General features: G+C 48.3%; 1 protein-coding gene and 1 long non-coding RNA gene across 7 annotated transcripts in view; one reads left to right on the forward strand and one right to left on the reverse strand.

Moving 5' to 3' along the window:
* LOC127603426 (retinoic acid receptor alpha) overlaps window positions 1-20848 on the reverse strand; it is a 187310-nt gene that overhangs the window by 18119 nt on the left and 148343 nt on the right. Inside the window, exon 1 of one of the 6 annotated variants that reach the window (XM_052069705.1) lies at window positions 19009-19344. The exons of the other annotated variants lie outside the window; for them this stretch is intronic. Coding sequence (XP_051925665.1) covers window positions 19009-19186 — 178 coding nt within the window. The 5' untranslated portion in view covers window positions 19187-19344. Of the gene's footprint in view, window positions 1-19008; window positions 19345-20848 lie in introns of those variants that run through there. 6 annotated transcript variants of the gene reach the window in all.
* Window positions 19052-20848, forward strand: part of LOC127603495 (uncharacterized) — a 149654-nt gene continuing 147857 nt past the window's right edge. The window contains exon 1 of the long non-coding RNA XR_007963078.1: window positions 19052-19207. This is a non-coding gene — a long non-coding RNA (uncharacterized LOC127603495). The remainder of the gene's footprint in view (window positions 19208-20848) is intronic.

Genomic DNA, 20848 nt, shown 5'->3' on the forward strand with positions numbered 1-20848 from the left:
TTATTTATTTTTGTTGTATTTTTTTCTTATCTTATTTGATGTTGTTTTTAACATTGTACTCGTGATTTTAACTGCTTGTTGTAAGGTGTCCTTGAGTTTCTAGAAAGGCGCCCGCAAATAAATTGTATTATTATTATTATTATTATTTTGATATCAAATAATTATGTAAGCAATACATGAAAACAACTACAACTACATCCAATTGACTGGGAATAGTTTAGATATATACTGTATGCTACAATTAACAGCTTGAAACAGTTTGAAGTGAAAATGACGTGCGTGTGTCGGCTCCGGGAAGGATTTGGGAGGGGGGGGGCACGGCGGCTTCGTTGCAAATGGGCCATCTGTATTGAACAGACGTGGTTGGGCACAGCGGCGAGCTTGTAGTTAGTACGCAGCAGTCAACACACGTCGCGTGACTACATCGGATCGGGTGGACTCCAGCGATCGCGGCCCGCCTTCCTACCGGCTTGTGTGGAGCCTCGGCGCGCATGTCTCGGCTCAGCGTGCCAACTTCCGTGTCGGTGCGGCAGATGGTGCACTGACAAGAGATTATGTTCGCCGCAAACCAAAATAAACACTCCTGATGCCCAGATCTGTTTAAGGCTTTCCTAGAAGAGGAAACACTTGCCCACTCAGCACCTTTGCAAAGTTATCTTTACAGTCGGGAGAATGTACAGCAAAGGGTACTCTTGCAACACTCAACACTGAAACGTAATCAGGACTCTGGATAAACAACGCAAAACGGTCCAGACAAGCAAAACATTCGCATCTGTGTTTGTGGTGTTGCATAAGCAATGGCTATTCAAATATGAAAGGTGATGCAACACAGGTAGACAGACAATACAGCAACACTCGCGGGTATATATTCTTTATCCTCTGTGAAGAACCTGGACTATGACTGCATGTACTGACATCAAGTGTTATATATTTTTTGTTAATTTCTATCGGGCCGAGATAAGTTCACCGCATTAAAGACTGCAGTCCACATGTTTACATCTCACCGTTTTATGAAAGATGAAAAGTTTTAAGCGACGAAGCCACTGATTTGTTCGCTTTATTGTAAACTTTGACTGAAATAGATATATTGACTTTCATATTTACTCGTTTGCTTTTATTCTAGCATTATATTTTAATTATTTTTAATAATAAGGTACTACTTATTATTAATAAGTTATTAACTTATTACTACTATAAGTAGTAATAAGTTAATAAGTTATTCAGGGGTAATTTGGAGAATGGAAGAAAAACAAAGGCAGGAAGTGTCCGTCCTTTCTTTGCCTTTCCTTGCACCTCCGTGGGTGTCATCCGGGGCCCACGGCGCCCGTCATGGCGCAAGGCCATGCCGCCGCGACACCCGTGTCACACAAATTAAACCCCAAATGGAGCGGACCTTACGTAATGTGGCATATTCTCTCATTAGCAAGCGACCATTCACAGTTTGGGATGAAGACTAATTACAGCGCGGCGTAATTAGAGCAAGTGGGCGGGGGGGGCGATTCATCCACATTCAGAACTGCCTTGATTTGAAACATAGACAAACATAGTGTGTGCCCCCCCCCCGCCCTCGCCCACATCAAAATGACATCTTCATCTACACATGCGATGGGAGTTTTTCTTATCGGTGGACTTCTCTCGCGCAGATACACACACTGAAAGTCTTAATGAGAGCATCCACAGAAATCTGGGACACGAGGACATGAGTCTGTGTAGGGAGGGCCGGGGTGTAGGGGGGGGGGGGGATACTGGCAACTGTAATTAAATACAATGGCTGGCTTCTGGAGTCCCGTCAGGCCGAGACATGAAGCAAAACAATGGCAGGCCTGTGGCTGGAGAAGCTCCTGGCCCAGTCTGCAGCCGTCCACCAGCTATTATTCAACACCATCCCAGGCTCTCAATCAACACTGCCTATTATTGTCCGAGCCACACAATCATACAGTGGAGGAAGTGACTCACATAGCCCGGAAAGCGCCCGTCCGGATCGTCGCAACAGGCAACAAACGCCGCAAAATGCGCACGCGTCCACAAAGGTCGCTCTTGCCGAAAAGTCACCGCTTGCGAGTCTGACTCGAGCATCACTTTGAAAAAAAAAAAAAAATGCAGCCGGCCGGGGAAAGCGGCAGGGTGGGGTGATGAACACGATAACCCCCCCCCCCCCCCGCCCCCGGTTCACTTGGTGCTACAGGAACCCAGAAAATAGTGTCGAAATGAAAAACAAGTCCGAGCTGATAAAAGATGCTATTGTTCGTTGGCAAGGAGGTGAAACAGAAAAGCGCGCGATCTGTATCGGACTTACTGTGTTTGCAAGTCGCACGAAACGAAACAAAATAACAAAAAAGCTGCAGAATCAGCTGCACGTGTCGTGATGCAGACTGACAGCTTGTTTGAAAAAAAGGCTGTCAAATGAGCACCTGGTGAGTGATATGGGTGTCAGGAAATGAGAATGTAGAGTTCATGGAGGTTAACTGTGCTTCTTTGACGACACACCTAAAAACGTTTGTTGTAATCCCAATTCATGCCACAAATTTAGCCCAAACTATCATAACAAAACACTTTTACGCCAGAATATAGCCGGGACCGAATTGCGAGTATTCAAATGGACCTCGCATGCATGTTTCAGGAACGCAGAGGCAGACATGATAACCACTCCCACCATGCTATTCTTTCCTTTTTGTGGTAAAATAATTACGAAATCTGTATAAAGTGTAGTGTGATCCGCTTTTGTATACAACACCAAAGAATCATTCCTCTAAAAAATAAAAAAAAAAAACGTAAAAAGGAAAGATATTTCCCTCTACCACCCAGATAGCTTAATGGAATGTGCTGCTTTCAAACCGATGATTTAATTATGTTCATGTGTGAGCGGTTTGTAATGGCGGTCTTAAGATTCACTCGACTAGCCACAAGCGCACTTAAGGGCGGGGGGTGGTTGCAAGGGGGTGGGGGGTGGAGGCTAAGTTGGTTGCACTCAGCCACATCCTCCTAAAACAATTAGGGCATAACTCTGCGCAAAAAACGGACAAACATGCGCGAGGCATCCCGATGATGAAGCGGCGCGTGCAGTCGTTCCGTCGTCGTGGAAGTCTGGCGAGCGTCAAACACTTCAAAAGGAATCAAGAGACCGCAGACACACATGCAGAGACACACACACACACGCACACACACGCACACACAAAACTAAAGCCACCAGACTGCTGTCTGTCTCGGTCCTGTGCTGCCGAGCAGTTTTGGAGGTTCAGCTTTGGGTTAGTCCGTGGAGATTCGATTACCTTTCATCCCCACTCGTGACTGGGTCCAGCTGCGCGGCATATTAATGACATTTCACCGTCATTAGGGGGCAGCTAACTACGTTAGGCGGGCTGGCTGCTGGGCTGGCTGGGACTCTGGACATGAGACTTGAGGCCGAGGGGTCTTGGACAAGGGGGGTCGTCCACTCGTGCGTTCGCCATGACTTGTATTAGGTTATGCGGAGGCGCACGCGCTCACACACACACACACACACACACACACACGCTGACCATGTGTGAAATACATAAAAGAGCATAAAGAGGTCCATTTGTCTTGCAATACAGCGAGTGCGCAATCGAAGAGATGCTAGACAGACCCCCGCGCTAAAGGTTTGTAAGTCGACTCAAAATAATGAAGTGGGACAGCCGATGGGAAAAAAAGCCTCGGGGGTGCGAAAGCGTCCAATGAAAGCCAGCCAGTCGTGCCTGGCGGCCATTTTGCGCTTTTGAAAGAGCAACAAGTGAGCAGCAAAGGCCATTCGCCATTCGTTGTCCGCGTTAGAAATATTCACGCTTCAATTTGGGTGTTCGCAGAGGGGAAACGTGCGCGCAAACACATCCGAGGATGCTTTGTCAGCACTCTTCAATTACCGGGAGGGAAGGTGGAAAGCGTTTCCTTGATCACTCTCGAACAAAGCGTCATAGCAGCTCCCCGGACGGGACGCCATCGGCCGCTTTTGACGCTTGACGGCAAAAGCCGAAGAGTGAGTCGGTGGGTGTTGCAGTTTGACTCGGGGCGTGTGCGTTCACACACTGGTGGCTGGAAGGAGCCGGCGGGGTGTGTTTGTGTTTAAACACAAGTGTGAACACTTACCGGTTGGAAGAATGGGGCCGAGCGGGCGGAATTAAGTGAAAACACACAAGCCAGGGTGGAAGATCTCGTGGAGCACTCACAACAAGGATGGGCAAATTCTTTATTTTGGCCCACCGCTCCCAGCGAAACTTTTTTGTCAAACTAAGCATAAAGAGAACCGCATGACCACAAACTTTGTTTTAATATCCGCTAGCTTAACGCTAACGCACGAATTCTCAAATTCAACATTACTCACTGACGTACTATCTTTATCCTCTGCAAAGAACAACGTAGACAATCACGCAGGACCTGCGACTGTGTCCATGTCGCAAAAACATGTCCGGATTTTAGCGCCCTCTGGCGGCCAAGACGTACTACTTTTTTTAAAACCTCGTTTGGGTCACGTGACACTTTTCAAAATCATCCGTGGGGGGCTTGAAGGCAAAAGCTTGCCCACCTTTATTTGGCTTGCGTTCACAAGGCATGTTGGCAGCTCGGCTGCATCAGCACCCGGAATCGTTAAACATTTATCATACCGGCGCGACCGCAGAACGCGCACAATGCCTTCACCAAAGACAAAAGGAAAGCCACGCAGTCAGCAAACAACAATGGAGGACATCCAGCATTTCTTGTTCAATCATTCTCGGGCACTGAGCTGATTATTAAAATACAAAGACATTGGCTGTGCGAGTGTCAGACATTTTGGCTTGGGGGGGCAATTTTTGTCTTAGGTAATGGGTTAAAAAAACAAAACAAAGCTGATTTTAAACGTTGGCTCACATTAAAATTGTGGGACGGCAAGACTGTTTTCCCGCAAGCTTTGCAAGTCAGCGAGACAAATATTCACATTTTTGTTTATGTGAAGGTGAGCTAGGAGGATTAGCATTGAGACCCGCCTCTCGCTAACACTCTCCACCTAAGCCGCTACGTGTTTATCTTGCAGTCTACCTTCTCAGTGAAGTGATGCAGATGACAACACAAGCTCCCCCCCCCCCCCCCCCCCCACACACACACACACAAAAATCAAATGAAAAACAACAGGAACAGCCTGCACATTATAGTCTCAAAACAATAGAACGATCCTGTTTGTGAGCGGGGCGAACCTCCATCTTAGAATACATATCAATGTCGTTTTCCACAGCAACTCAGGCTGGGGCAGTCCGAACCGAGCTTTGGTGTATGAACTGCTGAGAGGAGAAATATCTTCTGGAACGAGCAGAACAGTTGTGATTGGTTCAATTTTCACAGGTGTATATATATATATAAAAAAAGGTCAGTTATAGATTAATAGTGTATGTATTTTTTATTTAATATAACCGATGGAGTGGCCATATATCAAGTTGTCAAATTATTCACACTTTGACTTTTTTTTTTCCGTCGCGTTTGACGTTTCAAAGAAATGACAGTTTGTTTTGCAACCGCTGCACTTTACGCGTATTGCAGCAGGAGCAGAAAATGGATGTGACAGCTTGACTTGTTAAAGGCCTACGCAGTATGTTTGAAGACGACGCGAGCTCCGAGAACTAAATTTTGATGGATAGTGCTTCAGATTGGGTCCAAATGATTCGCCCCAGTCAACCCCCCCCCCCCCCCACCACGGCATGGAAAAGTACACGTGTGAGTGATAGATGAGGGGTCCGAGCAGAGGCCGTAGGGCAGGGTGGTCTGGGGGCAAAGAGCTTTTCTAGCCTGTTACCGTCACCCCCTCCGGAACGCCAGGAAACGGCGATGTTTGTCTTGGGCCTGAAGTGGCGCGGGGGTTCGTTTAGCCAAGGACTTGTGTCGGACTAACATGAACAACAAATATGCAAATGTAGTGACTAAAGTGTCCATCTGCCCGCATGCACTCTGTCGGTATCTGCTACTTAACACCGGCGCACTCTGGTCTGCTTTCCATCAATCTAGCAGCTCCCCGCCCCGCCTCAAAGATAAGTTCCCTCTTCGCGCTGCCCAGGCCTCTGAAACAACAACACACCTATCTGTGCTGCCCCGGCAAATGGGAGCCACAACTGAGAAACATGTGTGGATAAACTCGAGCCCTAGTGGGGGAGGGGCCACCAAGAGATGGAGCAGATGGCAAAAGTGAGGTCTGAAGGGGCTCAATGTTGTGCAGCAATCATGTTAACCGCTGTTGCTCCTCTCCGTTGCTGCTCCTGCGACTAAATTTTTTAAATTCAGTCAAGCGCAGGGCATGTCGAACGCACATACATTGAATTAATTATAAACACGGAGCAAAAACAGCAGCCAGTTGGTAGAATGTGGAGGGGGTGGGGGGGTGGGGGACAAAGTGCGGCGAGTTCCCTGGCAACGGCGTGAGTAATACGGGGTGACTCCAGCCAGCAGCTGTCCGAGAGTGACAGAGCCTCGATGCCAGTTGGCAGTTGCCCCCAGGCGACCCGGGATACGCGGGTTTGAGCTGACAACGTTGTGGGCATGCGGGGTCCGCCAGCACTCGGACGATATTTCCGTCAGCTATGGAACGTGGCTGCGTTGTCCTCAGCAGTTTAGCTGCAAAACTCCCCGATTGCCGAAGTCGTCGGTGTCGGAGGAAGTACGAGGGAGTGACACATCTCAACTGTTTTAGGATCTCTGTATTGCTGGAGAGGAGCTAGCTTTAGCCAGGGTGGTTAGCCGATGTTACGGAGATGTTGGCCCGTTTTTGCTCTGCTGAATGGCTGCGACTGCAGCTTGAGAATATTTTCAGAACTTTCCATTCCAATGATTAGCGCGAATGTTTTCCATATTTTAAATGTTCCGGCGAACGGCAGCAAGTAGAACAAGGACATGTTTTGTTCTGAGGCGCTTCACACATTTCCCCCCCCCTTTGTCAAAGGTGTTTTCAGTATCGTTTACACGTGAGAAGTACCTGCTTATCACAAGTGAATGAGATCACCTGTTGACAGCTTTGAGATTCCGAGCATGCCAAAACACCGACCAAGCTTGTAAAAAAAAAAAAAAATTGCATTCCTGTAAATGGACGCTCCACCTAGTGAGTTCAATTTTCCCGTAGCAGGATACCATCTAAAAAAAAATATGATGAGGATGAGAGAGTGAAGCTAGTGATGGCAACGGGAGAAGATTTAGATGGCCGACTCTCTTGTGCCAAGCAAACGTTTCAAAAAAAAGTCTCGTGCGTCCCCGCCGAAACATAGCCGTGCGCGCCGACGCGTTAGCTTAGTGACACACGCACTCGGCTGGCAGAAGGCGTAGCCGCGGCGTACCCACCCTTTGTCAACTCTCGCAAAAAGCGAACGAATCCGGCCTTGAACACCGACACATAAATCAAGCTCAAGGTTGTGACACCGCTTTTTTTTTTTTTTTTTTTTACAACGCCCTCTTTTCAGGTTACTGCTAAGAGTGTGAAAATGGCTCCGGGAAACATTAATATTGATCAATTCGAGAATGATGTGCCTCAACACCTCTCCTGCGATAACAAGCAGACTCATTAAAAAGGCCGGAAGCCGGACCGTTTGTAATCATGTTGCAATTTTTCTATGGATTTTTGTAGCTTTTACAGGATTTTTTTTTCCCCATGACAAACATTGTATCAGGATCTGCACACTACTTCAAAAAGTGCGCTGATACTATGTATCGATACCACGGCATCAGCCTGACACACTTTGAGCAGCAAAAACAAGAGCGTCTGTATAGAACATGACGACTATTTTTAATTAGCGGGAAGAGGTTTTTTTTTCCCCTCAACAACTCCGAGATAAGGAACCCGGCGTCCATCTTGAACAAAATGTCACCCTAGCTCTGCAATGACACCCATACATATTAACCAGGCCCCCATTCATCTTTATCGGGCTGGGCGTCACACAGTGCCTCTTTCTACGCCGGGAGGCCAAAGGGCCTTCATGAATGCTCCCGCTCGAGTGTTTGCTCTTCACTCACTCCAACTGAGAGGTTATCAGCACATTGATAATCGCTAATCCAATTTGAATGACAGCATTGAAAGCCCCCTCCTGCCCCCCGCCCGCACCCCCCTGCGATTCTTAAGCGCATATTCAGCAGGAGTGGGCAAGGAGGTCATAAATATGAGGAGCTATTTTACATGAGAGGGCTGACGTGGACCTGGAGAGGAGAAGGGGGGGGACAGTGGGGGGTGGGAGGGTGACGAAGGATCAGGGAAGCTCATCAGAGACGATATGGGGAGGAGAGAAGTTCACCGGGGACAGGCTTTGTCATGTTAAAGCGCCTCTTTGGACCCGTGGTTCTCCCTTTGCCCTCCACCGCTCTTTGCCTCTCTCTCTCTCTCTCTCTCCCCCGCTCACGCCCTCGGCGGATAACACAATGGTCAATCACAGGGGAATAGATTACGAGGGTTTGATCTTCTCAACTTCAGAGCGGAGGCATGACAGTGGAAATGAGGGAGAGGTCGGGAGTGCAGAGTGTGCGTGACTCCTGACGACAGTGTGTGCAACGATGCTAAATAATGGGCCGGCTTGGGCCTTTTTCTCTTCAATTCCGAAAAAAAAAAACAAAAAAAAACGCTCTCCTGTTTGTCACCGCGTATTCATCAATCGAGATGCCAGAGGATGCCCGAAGTGTTTAAAAAAAAAAAAAAGTGTCAAGAACAAGCTGTACGCTACGTCGCTATGCACTCGCTAGATCAAAACAAACCGTAAACTGATCGTTTTTGTTACATTTGGCCCCGCCCAAAATCTGACCTGTCATTTGTCGGTTTCTATTCACATTGTACTTTTTGCAAGTCAACTCCGTCAACACATCTCCGCATGTCAGATCGGCGGAATATTCTTGACAATGTTCCATAATAGAATTTAAAAAAAAAACCCGCACACAACTCTACGATTTACCTGCAAGCGTCGCTTTACAGGCTGCGGCTGCAGCGTTGAGCGTTTCTTGGCAGCATATCGAACCGCAGCTAAAAACCATCAGGAACCCCCCGCGATAACTTTCCCGGCAGCCAAGCCAGCGCTCCCTCGCTCACGCACACTAATGATGACTGATGACAGGCGGTTGAACTCCACTGTCTGATGTGCGGTGTCAGGGGGCTACTTTTGTGGAAAATTCGGGCAGGGCGAGGGAAGAAAAGCCCGAGACAGACGCATTTGTCTCGTCTGCCTCCGCTAATTCAGATGATAGGATTTTTAGCTAAGCTAAGTTAGCTTCGGGAAAGCAATGGCTGACTCGCGGAGTCATCGAGAGAGCACATTGGGATGTTACTCGAATTTAATGAAGGACAAGTTAAGCTTCCCCTGTGTGTGTGTGTGTGTGTGTGTGTGTTTGTTGTCTGTGCTTCTGCAGACACCAATTTCCTGCATGAATCCCTGACCTTTCCGTGTAGCCCGGGGGGAGCTATTTGATCATTTCAAACACACACACACACACTGAATTTTCTGTGATACGTTGGCCTCCTTGTGACCACTGGTTTTCGCCAGACGTGATCTCTGGTAAGCCTCCACAGGAAGTCGCTGCGATTTCCCCAGCGCGAAGGAGCGCCGTGTGATTTAAAGCCACTGATGTGGCTTCTTCCCCAGGCCTGAGCAGATATACTGTCAGAGCCATAAACATGGCAGGTTTAGCGACGCCGCCGCGCTCCTCATTTATCACCGGTATTTACACTGGATGTGTATGATTTGGGAGTTTGATTTACCTCGGGGGAGCCAATGAATGGCCGGACTCGGGAATCGTGTAAAATACAAAGCGTCCGCGTGGCAACGATATCATTATACCACGTATTATTATTATTATTTTTTTTACAATGTATGAAAATAGGTTAGATGGATTTGACTAAGTCTGTTTTGTTAGAAATGGATCGCCGTAATGCTTCGGTGCAGTGGGAAGTGGTCAGCCACGAGGGTCAGCGCGTGCGGATTCATTTTCGCCTGTTAAACTGCTTAGTCAGCTCACTGTTTTATTTATTGCGATACTCGTGGCTCTCGGAGCTTTGGGAAAGAACTGGGGAAGATGATGTTACAGCCGTTTGCTTTTGTTAAGTATACAAAGCTTTTTTTAAATTTTTCTTTCTGGGCTTGTAAGCACACACTTTTGATATGGTGCGCCGTCAACTGACCTATTATACTTCCGGACACGACAGTACAAGCGATTGTTAGGTAGCTTGGAGCCCGTAAAAAGATATTGTCTCTGGTGTCACCTCGGGCAACTCGCAAACAGACGCAAATAACTTGAACTCAGCTCTCAGGTGAACCCGCTGTGGAAGCTTCCACTTCTCCCTCCCTCGAGGGTCCAGTTAACCCCGGCTGGCCTCCGTCGACCGTTCCATCTCTCGGCCTTGCGACCCGGGCCTCATTCCGACCTTGCGGGAAGCGGCAGAAGCATTTATCGTGACCCACTTGGGCGACCAATAGGAGCGCACTCTCCTTGCCAGTTAACTCTGTCCATTAAGCTAAGTGGGGGCCATCATTTATTCAACAGTTGCCGATGCATAATTCAGGGGACAAAGAGGACTGTCATGAATCGGGACACGCACAGGTGAGGTCGGGCTTTCGCACGCCATATTCCGGACGACGCGTCTGCAAACACTTTATTTCGGCGCTCATCACTATGCAGGAAAGTGCGCGCTTAACTGGAAGCAGATGAGTGCCGAAGCAAATTTTAAGTGCCCCCCCCCCCCCCCTCACTTTTTCCTCCTCATCCTCTCACCACAATCAAGCGTGGGTCCTCGGGGAGCCACTGATGTTAATACAGTTATTAAGCCTCTCCACTGAAGCTGAGTCCACCTCTTCAACCCCGGGCATCAAGAAAGAGCCTCTCTCCGTCTCTGCCTGCCAGGCAGCAAGCAAGCTCACTTGCTTCCACAATAAGATCAAACAGTTCAAGCAGGCCCCCGCTCAAGGGGAGTCTGTGATGGGTGCTTCCCACCGAGCGCTAAAGCAGGTTGGGGCTGGCTGCATCAAGCCCGCCGTGCATCCCAGCAGGCTTTATGGAAGGAGGCAGCGGAGGGGGTGGGGGTGGGGAGTTCCTCGGTCCGACCATCCTTTCAAGTTGTCCGACAGAGATTCCCATGCATGTCTTCGAGGTGTTGGGGGGGGAGGGGGGGATTAGAGCCATGAAAGGCACGCTTACGGGTGGATTTGGGACGGCACGGAGGCGCTTGTAGCTCTGCTAAGTTGATCGCAGGTGAGCAGCGGAATCAAAAGGGGTGGCCAGGTGAATAGGTAAAAAGGAAAAAAAAAAAACATGTTTTCATCAAACGTAGCAAAGAGCGCTACACGTGCTCGGGCTTCTAATCGCCGCGTTATATCCCGATCCATAATTTACAACGGTGGAGCCGGTTTGCCGCGGCAGCCAGACGGGAGCCCATTTGGGCAGCCATGCACACGGGCACGCACAGTACTTGATATAAAAGGCCTGACTGCCCACATATTTGACTGTCCCCCTTTCACCAGCCTGACAAACCGCATGGCCTCGTTTCAAGAAGGCGAAAGATAATGAGGGGTTTCCCATGAAAAGTGGGGCACGCACGGGCGTTATAAATACCGGCAAAATAGCCGCGTTAATGGGGGGGGGGGTGCTTTTCGCTCTATTCTTGACATTCTAAAAGGGACGACGGGCAAGATCGAGGGAGATACTTTGCGCGGGTTTAATAGGACGAGGATTTGGGTCATTGTGTACCAGCCTCGCCGCGCCAATACCGTTGGCAACCACGGGACGCGGGCCGAGTCTCTCCTGCTCGAAAAATATAAAATAAAAGACAATTTTGATCAGCCACGACAATCTCCTGTTTACTCCCCGACTAGCTTTTTGCTTCAAATACATCTCAAGATATTATCATTTGAAAATGGCAGCCCTCCCACACATAAACCCCCCACACACTCTCTCCTCACTCTCCTGGGGTTTTATTTTATTTTTTTTTTGACTGCAACGTGCTGACAGCCCAGACACGATAATCCAACTCTATTGTAAGACGGCAGACAGCAGCACCGTGAAACGCTGTTCCCAGAAATGGGGAAAAAGGGTCACGAGAGGATGGAGCAGCTTTGCTGAGCACCACCAAACATGTCTGTTTAAATTTACAAAAGGCACGGGCGGAGTCCGTTTCGACAAATAACTGGCTCGGTCGCACGGAACCGATTGTTGATTATTAAGCATGTCTCGATACATAGAGGAAAAACAGAGCGCACATGTGCTGTCGATTGAGTCTCAAGTCGTTTCAGACTAAGATGAGCCAAATACATCCGGCCACACTAGCAGCGTTATTCGATAGAAGGCTTCAAATATATCAACTCATCTGCTAAATCCATCAAATTGAGTTTCACAATGAATGAAGAGAGCAGGCGTCAAGCTCGGGAGCTGCTCGCGTCCGGACGCTCACGCGCAAGCTAGCTTAAAAGCGAATATGGACACAAAAACACATTTTATGCTAGCATTTTGTGTGTGTGTTTGTGTGTGTGTCGGTTCAAATACAGCGTATTTAAAATGTTTTACTCAGTCTAAATGTGTTGCGATTGCCTTGGTGGGGGGGGGGGGGGTCCTGTGCTTTTAAGTGTAGCCATTCTAGTTCTGTGTTTACGTGTGCAGGCGCAGAGACAAAGCACGACATTAAGAATTCAACCGGGCGGAGAGGATCTATGACGAGAAAAGAGAAAAGGGCACACGGTAAGCTAATAAATAATTCAGACGTATACAGTACTTGAGATTAAGTGTCGTGTTTCCTATCAGCCATTTATCTTTTTTTTTTTTTTTGGCTAAACATGAAAAGCTTTGTCTGCCGGAGGACAAGAGTTCCCTTATCACAAAGTGGCTCTATTCATAAACGCAACCCCCCCACACACTTCTCCGGTGTCCTGTCTTAACCGACATGTGTTTGGAGTAGTCAAGCTACGGGGGCCATCTCTCTGAGTTGACACAATACTTGTATCGCAAACAAACAAGCGGCCCGGTAACCCGATCGCGTCCGCCTCCGTGGCCGCGACAGAACCTTCCAATCCATCACTAAGCGGCTCCGCACTCCTCCCTTTTCCATCTCCTCATTTTGGCAGTCCATTTCATCTGGGTCCCAGGTGGGCCTTTAAGAGTCAAATGTCGGGAGGCCGCGTTCCAGACGTACAAGTAATGAATATGAAATGATTGAAAAGGGGCTGTGGGAGCAGAGCGACATTCGGAGGGACAAATCTCCTCTGACACTCGGGGCGGGCGGGACTCGATTGAGTCAAGCTGGGCCGGCAAGTCTGGCCTCGGTCAGGCTGGCGCGACGGAGCCGGTATGTATATCTAAAGTTACATGATAGAAAAAGGCCCCATAAATCCAAGACATACGGGAGGGGAGGGCCTTCGTCTTCCTCCAGGAAGGCACTTAGACCAGATATGACGATAGCCGGCCTCAATCAGGACAGTAATGAGATTATCTGGCAGAATGCGGCTATCTTGTCTATCTTAGAAGGAGGAATGCTAGCTAATCAAAACCACAATTGTAGCAAGGGGGAGGGAGAGGGGGGGGGGGCATGCTGGTTTTGTTGCACAAATAAAGATTAAGGTTCGAGTAATCCCGAATGCGCTTTTGTTTCTTCTAAAAGACGAACGAGGCACCAACGAGGCCGCGGCGTTTCTTTTTTTTTTTTTTCCTGCTGACTGACTGAGACGACGGCGGTGCTATTTTCTGCACGGAGCGCCAGAATGAACTGCCGCAGCATTTGTATTTTTAGCACGTTAAGCCCGAGACTATTTTCTTGGCTTCCCCCCGCTCTCCGAACAGGATGACATTCCATTGTGGCCTATGCGTAAGGTATTCGAGGTGCGATGCGGACCGGTGTGACTAAACGGTTGTGCGTTAGCACGTGAAATATGGAAGGTACATCACATATTGTCAAATAGTGGCTGGACTTTGCGCTAGTGATAAGATAAGATAAGATAAGATATCCTTTATTCGTCCCACACTGGGGAAATTTACAGCCTCCAGCATTAATAAATTAATTAATTAATTATAACTATTAATTAATTAATAAAATTAATAACGTGCATTAATGTGACGGGTTTTTTTCTCATAAATTGTCTGTTTTTATTCATTGCTGTGGAATTGAGAGGCGGGTGACACGCACGGTTGTGGACTGGTTAGCACATTTGGGCGCAAAGGTTCGATTGCAGCCTTCCTGTGTGGAGTTTTTTTTTCATATAGATGATTTTCCAGTGAACTACTTATTAAATACAGAAAAAAAAAGAAAAACATAGTGCAGGTCTGCTTTTATGAATTTACGGCGAGCTAGCTTAGGACCGCCATGTTGCAAATGTTAGCGCGTAGTTACAGCGGATGGGGGGGAGGTTGAGCAGAAGATAAAGTGAGCCGGAGAAAGGAGACACTTTGGGAATGAAAATGCCTCGCAGATGAATTCTGCGGTGATGAATGAACCAGGTTCGATAGCCAGATGAATTTCTATGTGTTCCATTATGATGGGGGGGTTGGCTATGAAACATGTAAACGGTGGGTGGCGGTGGGTGGAGAGAGGATAGAGAGAGAGAGAGCGAGCCCTCCCTGGGTGTGCTGAGGAGCTAGCCATGCACGGCGCGTTGCGAACAAGCCATCTGTAGAGATAAGTAAAGAAGTGATTACAACAGGGCCAGCTCCATTTCTGACAGTTGACGCTTGGCTGCACCCACGCAGCGAATTGATTTAAATGAAGAAGCTATGAATATTTTAAAGGGCACAACCCCCCCCCCTCACCCCATTGCCGCCCCTCCTCCCCCACATTTGAAGCTCAGCCGCCCGCTCACTCTTGTGTATGTGCACGACACCAATAGACGCAAGGGGAAAAGTCATTATTGAAAGTGAGATGGGCCCCTTTAGTGGGTAACAAAATAACAAACACACCAAACTAGGGTTGGGATAAAAAGATGTGGGCTAAGGCGACCGCAAACAATGCAACATTTTGGCCCTGAGGTGTCATCGCCACGTACCGGCAAACAACTATTCGCACGCACATTCTAGAATCTCCACTGAAGCTAACACACGTTTTTGGAATGTGGGGCGAAGGCGGCGTCGCCGGACAAAAACCGCGCAAGCGTGCAAATTGCAAACGGGGAGGGCCCGAGCGGTCACAACTGCAAAGTTACAGTCACGTTTGTTGCTGTGTGCAGAAGATAAAGAATATATGTCTGTGAATATGCTATTGGTTAGCCTGTCTACAGTGTATTACGTTAGATGTACATTCATTCATTCATCTTCCGAGCCGCTTGATCCTCACTAGGGTCGCGGGGGGGGGGTTGCTGGAGCCTATCCCAGCTGTTTTCGGGCAGCAGGCGGGGGACACCCTGAATCGGTTGCCGGCCAATCACAGGGCACACAGAGACGAACAACCATCCACGCTCACATTCACACCTAGGGACAATTTAGAGCGTCCAATCAGCCTGCTATGCATGTTTTTGGAATGTGGGAGGAAACCGGAGCACCCGGAGAAAACCCACGCAGGCCCGGGGAGAACATGCAAACTCCACACAGGGAGGCCGGAGCTGGAATCGAACCTGGTACCTCTGTACTGTGAAGCCGACGTGCTAACCACTGGACGACATATTATACATATTAGATATTAAGAGACCGGTGATTTTAAGTAGGAATGGGTAAAATAAAATCGACATTACGGTCGTAACAATGCACAATAATACAACCGCAGTGTATTGATTGAGTTGCATGTATTCATCATTGTCATTATTTATTCATTCGAGGGGTGTTGCTCGGGAATGATTTGTAATCACCGCAAGGCGCAATAAATAATAGATCACAAACATTGCATGTTCCTGCCGCGTCAACGTTCAAAATGACGGATGCGTCTCATCGAAAAAGGTGCAACAAGCGTCTTGAAGGTTGGTGACAAGGTGTTGTTTGGGGGTGCGAGTGATGGCAGGTTGCAAAATGTCTCCCCCGCGGCCTTGAAGGCAAAGAGAATCGTTGAACTCCCTTCAACCTTTCGCTCTTCCAAACATACCTCCATGACAAAAATGGATCGTCTGCGCTCGGCCGCAGGTGAACGCGGGTGTGATTCTGTGGACAGAATTTGAGCCCGCTCTCATTTTCTGTCAAGAGTCTGCGGCAATTCCAGGCATTTGGGCCCAACTAAATCATTGTCGCCAATGGCTGAAAAGGCATGTGGCACAATAAGGGGCCTGTCTGACGCTTCCCTCCCCGAGAAGAATAGAAGGACCTTGTTTCAATGCCACTCCAATATCCGGGACCTTCCACAGCCCGCAATACGGGTGTAAAAGTAAAATCTTCCAAAGCCGAGGGACTAATAGTGCAGTTTAGAATATTTATATTCTAAACTGGGGGGAGGATGTGCTGTTCACAGTTTGTTTGCACGTCTAACACAATTCTGCCGGCCAAGTGTGAGCACAACACCCCCGCCTTGCCATGTTTCCGTCTGACAACCACAACAAAAAGACACTTCAGATACATATCTTGGTTTTTTTTTCCTCTTGATGAATTAATGTGCCACCGACCTCCCTTTGCATGGAAAAATACAACACTTTTTAAAAAATTGTTTAAAAAAAGCTTCCTGGAAGGCTCCTTCCATTCTTAAATAGCACATGAGTCAGATTAAGGCATCATTCATTTGACCCCCCCCCCCCCCCCTTCAGGCTACGTTCATAACCGCTAGCCCACTTGGCACCCCTAACTTGGGAAGACAAACTAGAAAAAGCACGCCCTGACCTGGACACTATCTATTAAAAATCCCTGGTGAGCGCTTTGTTTTCATACAGTGGACTGCCTGAAAAGAAAAAAATGGCGGGGGGTAAAAAAAAAAAAAAGCACAAGAAGCCTATGGACTGTCGAGCGTTTTGAGCCCACCGTGCAATCCCTCGCTTTCCTTCATAACCCCCCCGTTTGTGTGACAGTCATGTGAACAGGGCCATGCACATTCTTTCATGCATGAGTCCGTAATTGCTGAAAGGTTTTTGGACGGGCATTTCATCGGCCAGACCTTTCATTCTACGCAATCAGCAGGCGCACTGTTTACATTGGAAGTAGCCTTGTGCTCACTGCTATAAGTTTACAATTCAAAAAAAAATAATACAATCAATTGTTGACCCCCCTCCCCTGTCTTGTGTCTTCATTTATTGTACAATAAACCAGCACACCCGAGGAAAAACAACCAATCCCAGATAATGGCTTATGAGGTGTCAATCATTTTATTTTGCACTTGTGGACACACTCGTCGTGGACGTATCCGTGTGGTAACGCTGTATTTTGGGGAAAGCTTTTTAGGCCGGAGGTAAGAGGTCAGCACAAGGTCATATGATTACATCATCTACCGAATAGCTACTGTATATATATATATATATATCCACCTACATACAATTCAAAGAACCCTTTAAATCAAGATTTCACGTGTTGACAAGTAAATGAAATGCAATAATGACCGTAGCCACTAAAAAGAGCTAAAAGGCTTGTGGCGCCTTGAAAAACGACGAGCCAAAATGAAAAAAGCTTCGCAATGCACAGAACGAAAAGTTACCCAGAGACAAGTGGTATTTTAAGCATCTGCTTTAACAGGAAAAAAAAAACAACACCAAAAAAGAAGGAAAAACAGAATGCCAGCTGATGTTTAGGGAAATGTCTTTTGCTTTTGAACGGGGCCGCTTAAAATTCCTGCGAAGGATGCAGAGGTGAAAACAGAAACACGCCGGGGTTTTGTTTCGTGGGCCTTTATGATCTAATAAGTCCCACAGAACCAGTGATGACAACAGCGCGTATTGCACTACTTTCAACTCCACACCCACCACCACCACCACCACCAGCAGTCTCTAGTCGGCCACTAAATTTTTTATTACACGGGACCGGTGAGGCAAACAGAGGCTATAATGCCCACGTCGACCCTCCCACCCACCGACACGCAAGCGACTCCACGGCCGAGCTCAACAATGTGGAGCGCAGTGAGGGATCAGAGGTCTCTTCCTGGGCCAAACCCCCAACGCCGTCTCACCCGAGCTCACATGGTTCGAATCAATGCTACCACTAGAGCTGTTTAGTGGGCCAATTCAATAATTACAATCAAGCTTGCAACTTATCTCTTGTTGTGCTTTCAGGCCGCGGGGGGGGGGGGGGGGGGGGGGGTGTGCGGGGCAGAGGGGGTTATTATTTGACAAATTAGGCAAAAGCAAGATAGGAGCAAACAGAGCGGTGGTCATGAGGGGTTTTATTGCTCCCGCCACACATCAGAAAGCCCCCTTAAAAAAAAAAATCCCTTTGTCATGTGCTTCTAAAGTTTCGAGTCAAGGAGGAAATTGGCCCTTAAGAGTCTGTGGAGATTCCTGCCTTTTTACACTCCCTCAGCTGTGAAAGACAACAGAGCTATCTCCCCGCTTAAAGGCCTGCCATGCACTGCCTCGGCTTTGCAGAGCTGCCAAAAAGACTTTGTTGTTGCAATAAAACTCGATTGCAGCTGCACATACGGTCGTCGTTCCACCAAAAAAAAAAAAACTCAACAAAACTTGCCATGCCATACCACTAGGATGCAATAAAACTACGACACTAAACACACACAACACTAACTACTGACCTAAACTAATATAACATTTGTGTTAAAGCTTAATATATTTTTGCATGGTTTTTTTTTGGGGGGGGGGGGGCACGTGAAACCCACAAAATTGACACAAAAGAGAATACCAGAAGGTTGTAGACTGGCAGGAACGGTTTGATCTAATTACAGTCGGCGTGCCTTGCAGAACCGTGTTTGTATTAAGTGCATATTTCAGCCTTGTGACCCCCCCCCCCCCCCCCCCCCACCCCCCCTACAGACTGTGAAAAACGAGCCAACGTGGATGCCCCACGAGGGGCTAAGAAAGTGGGTCAAGTATATATAATGCAGATGTGGAGCTCTGGATTACTGATAAAGAGTTCATTTGTGGGGGGGGGGGGGGATTGATAATACAAGGCTGTAGATTAAATTCAATCACGTGAAAGGTAAATCCACACAATTCAGTGGAAGTGAGGATTGCGGTGGGGGGGAGTACCTACAGTGATTGGAACCGTTCCAGTGCTGGTTTCTGACGGAGGAGCTGTAAGGATGAGGAGCCCCGGGCACCAGTCCTTTCTCCGGGAGAAGACACCCTCTGCTCTGGTTGTAGTAATCCATCATCAAAAAGGGGTTGGGGCTGGGGTTCAGTCCCACTACGTCCACGCTTTCGTACATCATACGGGCTCCAAAAAAAAGGGGGTGGGGGGTCGTATTCCCACACACCTCAAAAAATAAAAAAAAGAAATCAAACTAGTGCGCACACCAGCCGAGGTAGAAAGAGAGGCCACCAAACGGGATCAGCGCGATAGTGGTAGCTCCATTTGAACATTTGGTTTGTCGTTTTTTGAACGCGATGTGAAGCTAGTGGGGCAGATTTAAAACACGCATGCTGCGACGGGGACGCGCACGCCAAAAACAAAAAAACAAACAAAAAAAAGATGCGCCGAATAAAATCCCAAAATTGGAACGCGCACGCAAAAATAGTCGAGGGAATCCCGTCCGACTGCAGCTTTTTCCCCTCTTCTCTCTCTCTCTCTCTTTTTAAAAAAAAACAATCCGTGTTTGTCCCCAAGCCTGGCGCGAGACTCGTCCGCTGCGCGTGCCCGCAATTCAGCGTCGGTGTTCGGATTCCTCAGCAAAAGCGCTTCGTTTGCGTCCGTGCGCGTAGACGGATCGAGCCCACACGGAGGGAGCGTGTCGCCGCTAACATGTTCTGCAGCAATGTGACAAGGCGCAGCAGCTGAGGGCTGAGGCTCCACCCACCAAATCACACACACACACACACACATCTCCCCCCTCTCCCTCTGCTTTCATCCGTTGCACCGCCTCCGTTTAACCCATTCGGCACGTCACCACAGACCATCCGAGAGAGGCACCACCGCCAAAGCGGCCTCCTCCTCTCAGTCTACTTTAAGTTGTGAACAAAAAAAAAACATGCTGTGATACTTTCCAACATATTTCCCATTCGGGTCCCCTCATTCCATCTCGTTTGACCCTGTTACCCCCCCTCACCCATCCTCTCGTCACTCCCAACCCTCACATTTCCCCCCACTGTCTCCCTCATTTGCCTAATGCTATGCGGCTGAACTTTTCCTGAACCCCGGCAAGTAGGCAGCCTCACCTCCCGGTGACCCGCCGGATGACTTGGATTCGCTTCTCCGGTTCGCTCTCATCTCACCATTATTCAAGATTTTGCCACCTTGAACACTCAATGCAACACTATTACACTTGATTTTTTTTTTCCCCCTCAAGTGCCAAGCGCCTCACCCGAGGGGGGGGGGGCTGCCGGGCGAGCTTTTAGCATCCAGAGTCAAGGTGACCGTCGCTTGGGTGTGTGTGTGTGTTTTTTTTTCCCACAGTAATTAAAAATAAAAAATAAATTAAATTAAATAAATAATAGGCCCCAGTGGTTAGCACGTCGGCTTCACAGTGCAGAGGTACCGGGTTCGATTCCAGCTCCGGCCTCCCTGTGTGGAGTTTGCATGTTCTCCCCGGGCCTGCGTGGCTTTTCTCCGGGTGCTCCAGTTTCCTCCCACATTCCAAAAACATGCATGGCAGGCTGATTGGACGCTCTAAATTGTCCCTAGGTGTGAGTGTGAGTGCGAATGGTTGTTTGTCTCTGTGTGCCCTGCGATTGGCTGGCAACCGATTCAGGGTGTCCCCCGCCTACTGCCCGAAGACAGCTGGGATAGGCTCCAGCACCCCCGCCCGCGACCCTAGTGAGGATCAAGCGGCTCGGAAGATGAATGAATAATTAATTTAAAAAAATTAAAATCCAGCTGTTTTCTGTTCTGCCGCCGACGTGCGTCACATCCCCGAGATCCCGCGTCGCTCCTCCTC

This window comes from Hippocampus zosterae, chromosome 7 (assembly GCF_025434085.1).
Source record: "Hippocampus zosterae strain Florida chromosome 7, ASM2543408v3, whole genome shotgun sequence".
NCBI classification, from domain to species: Eukaryota; Metazoa; Chordata; class Actinopteri; order Syngnathiformes; family Syngnathidae; genus Hippocampus; species Hippocampus zosterae.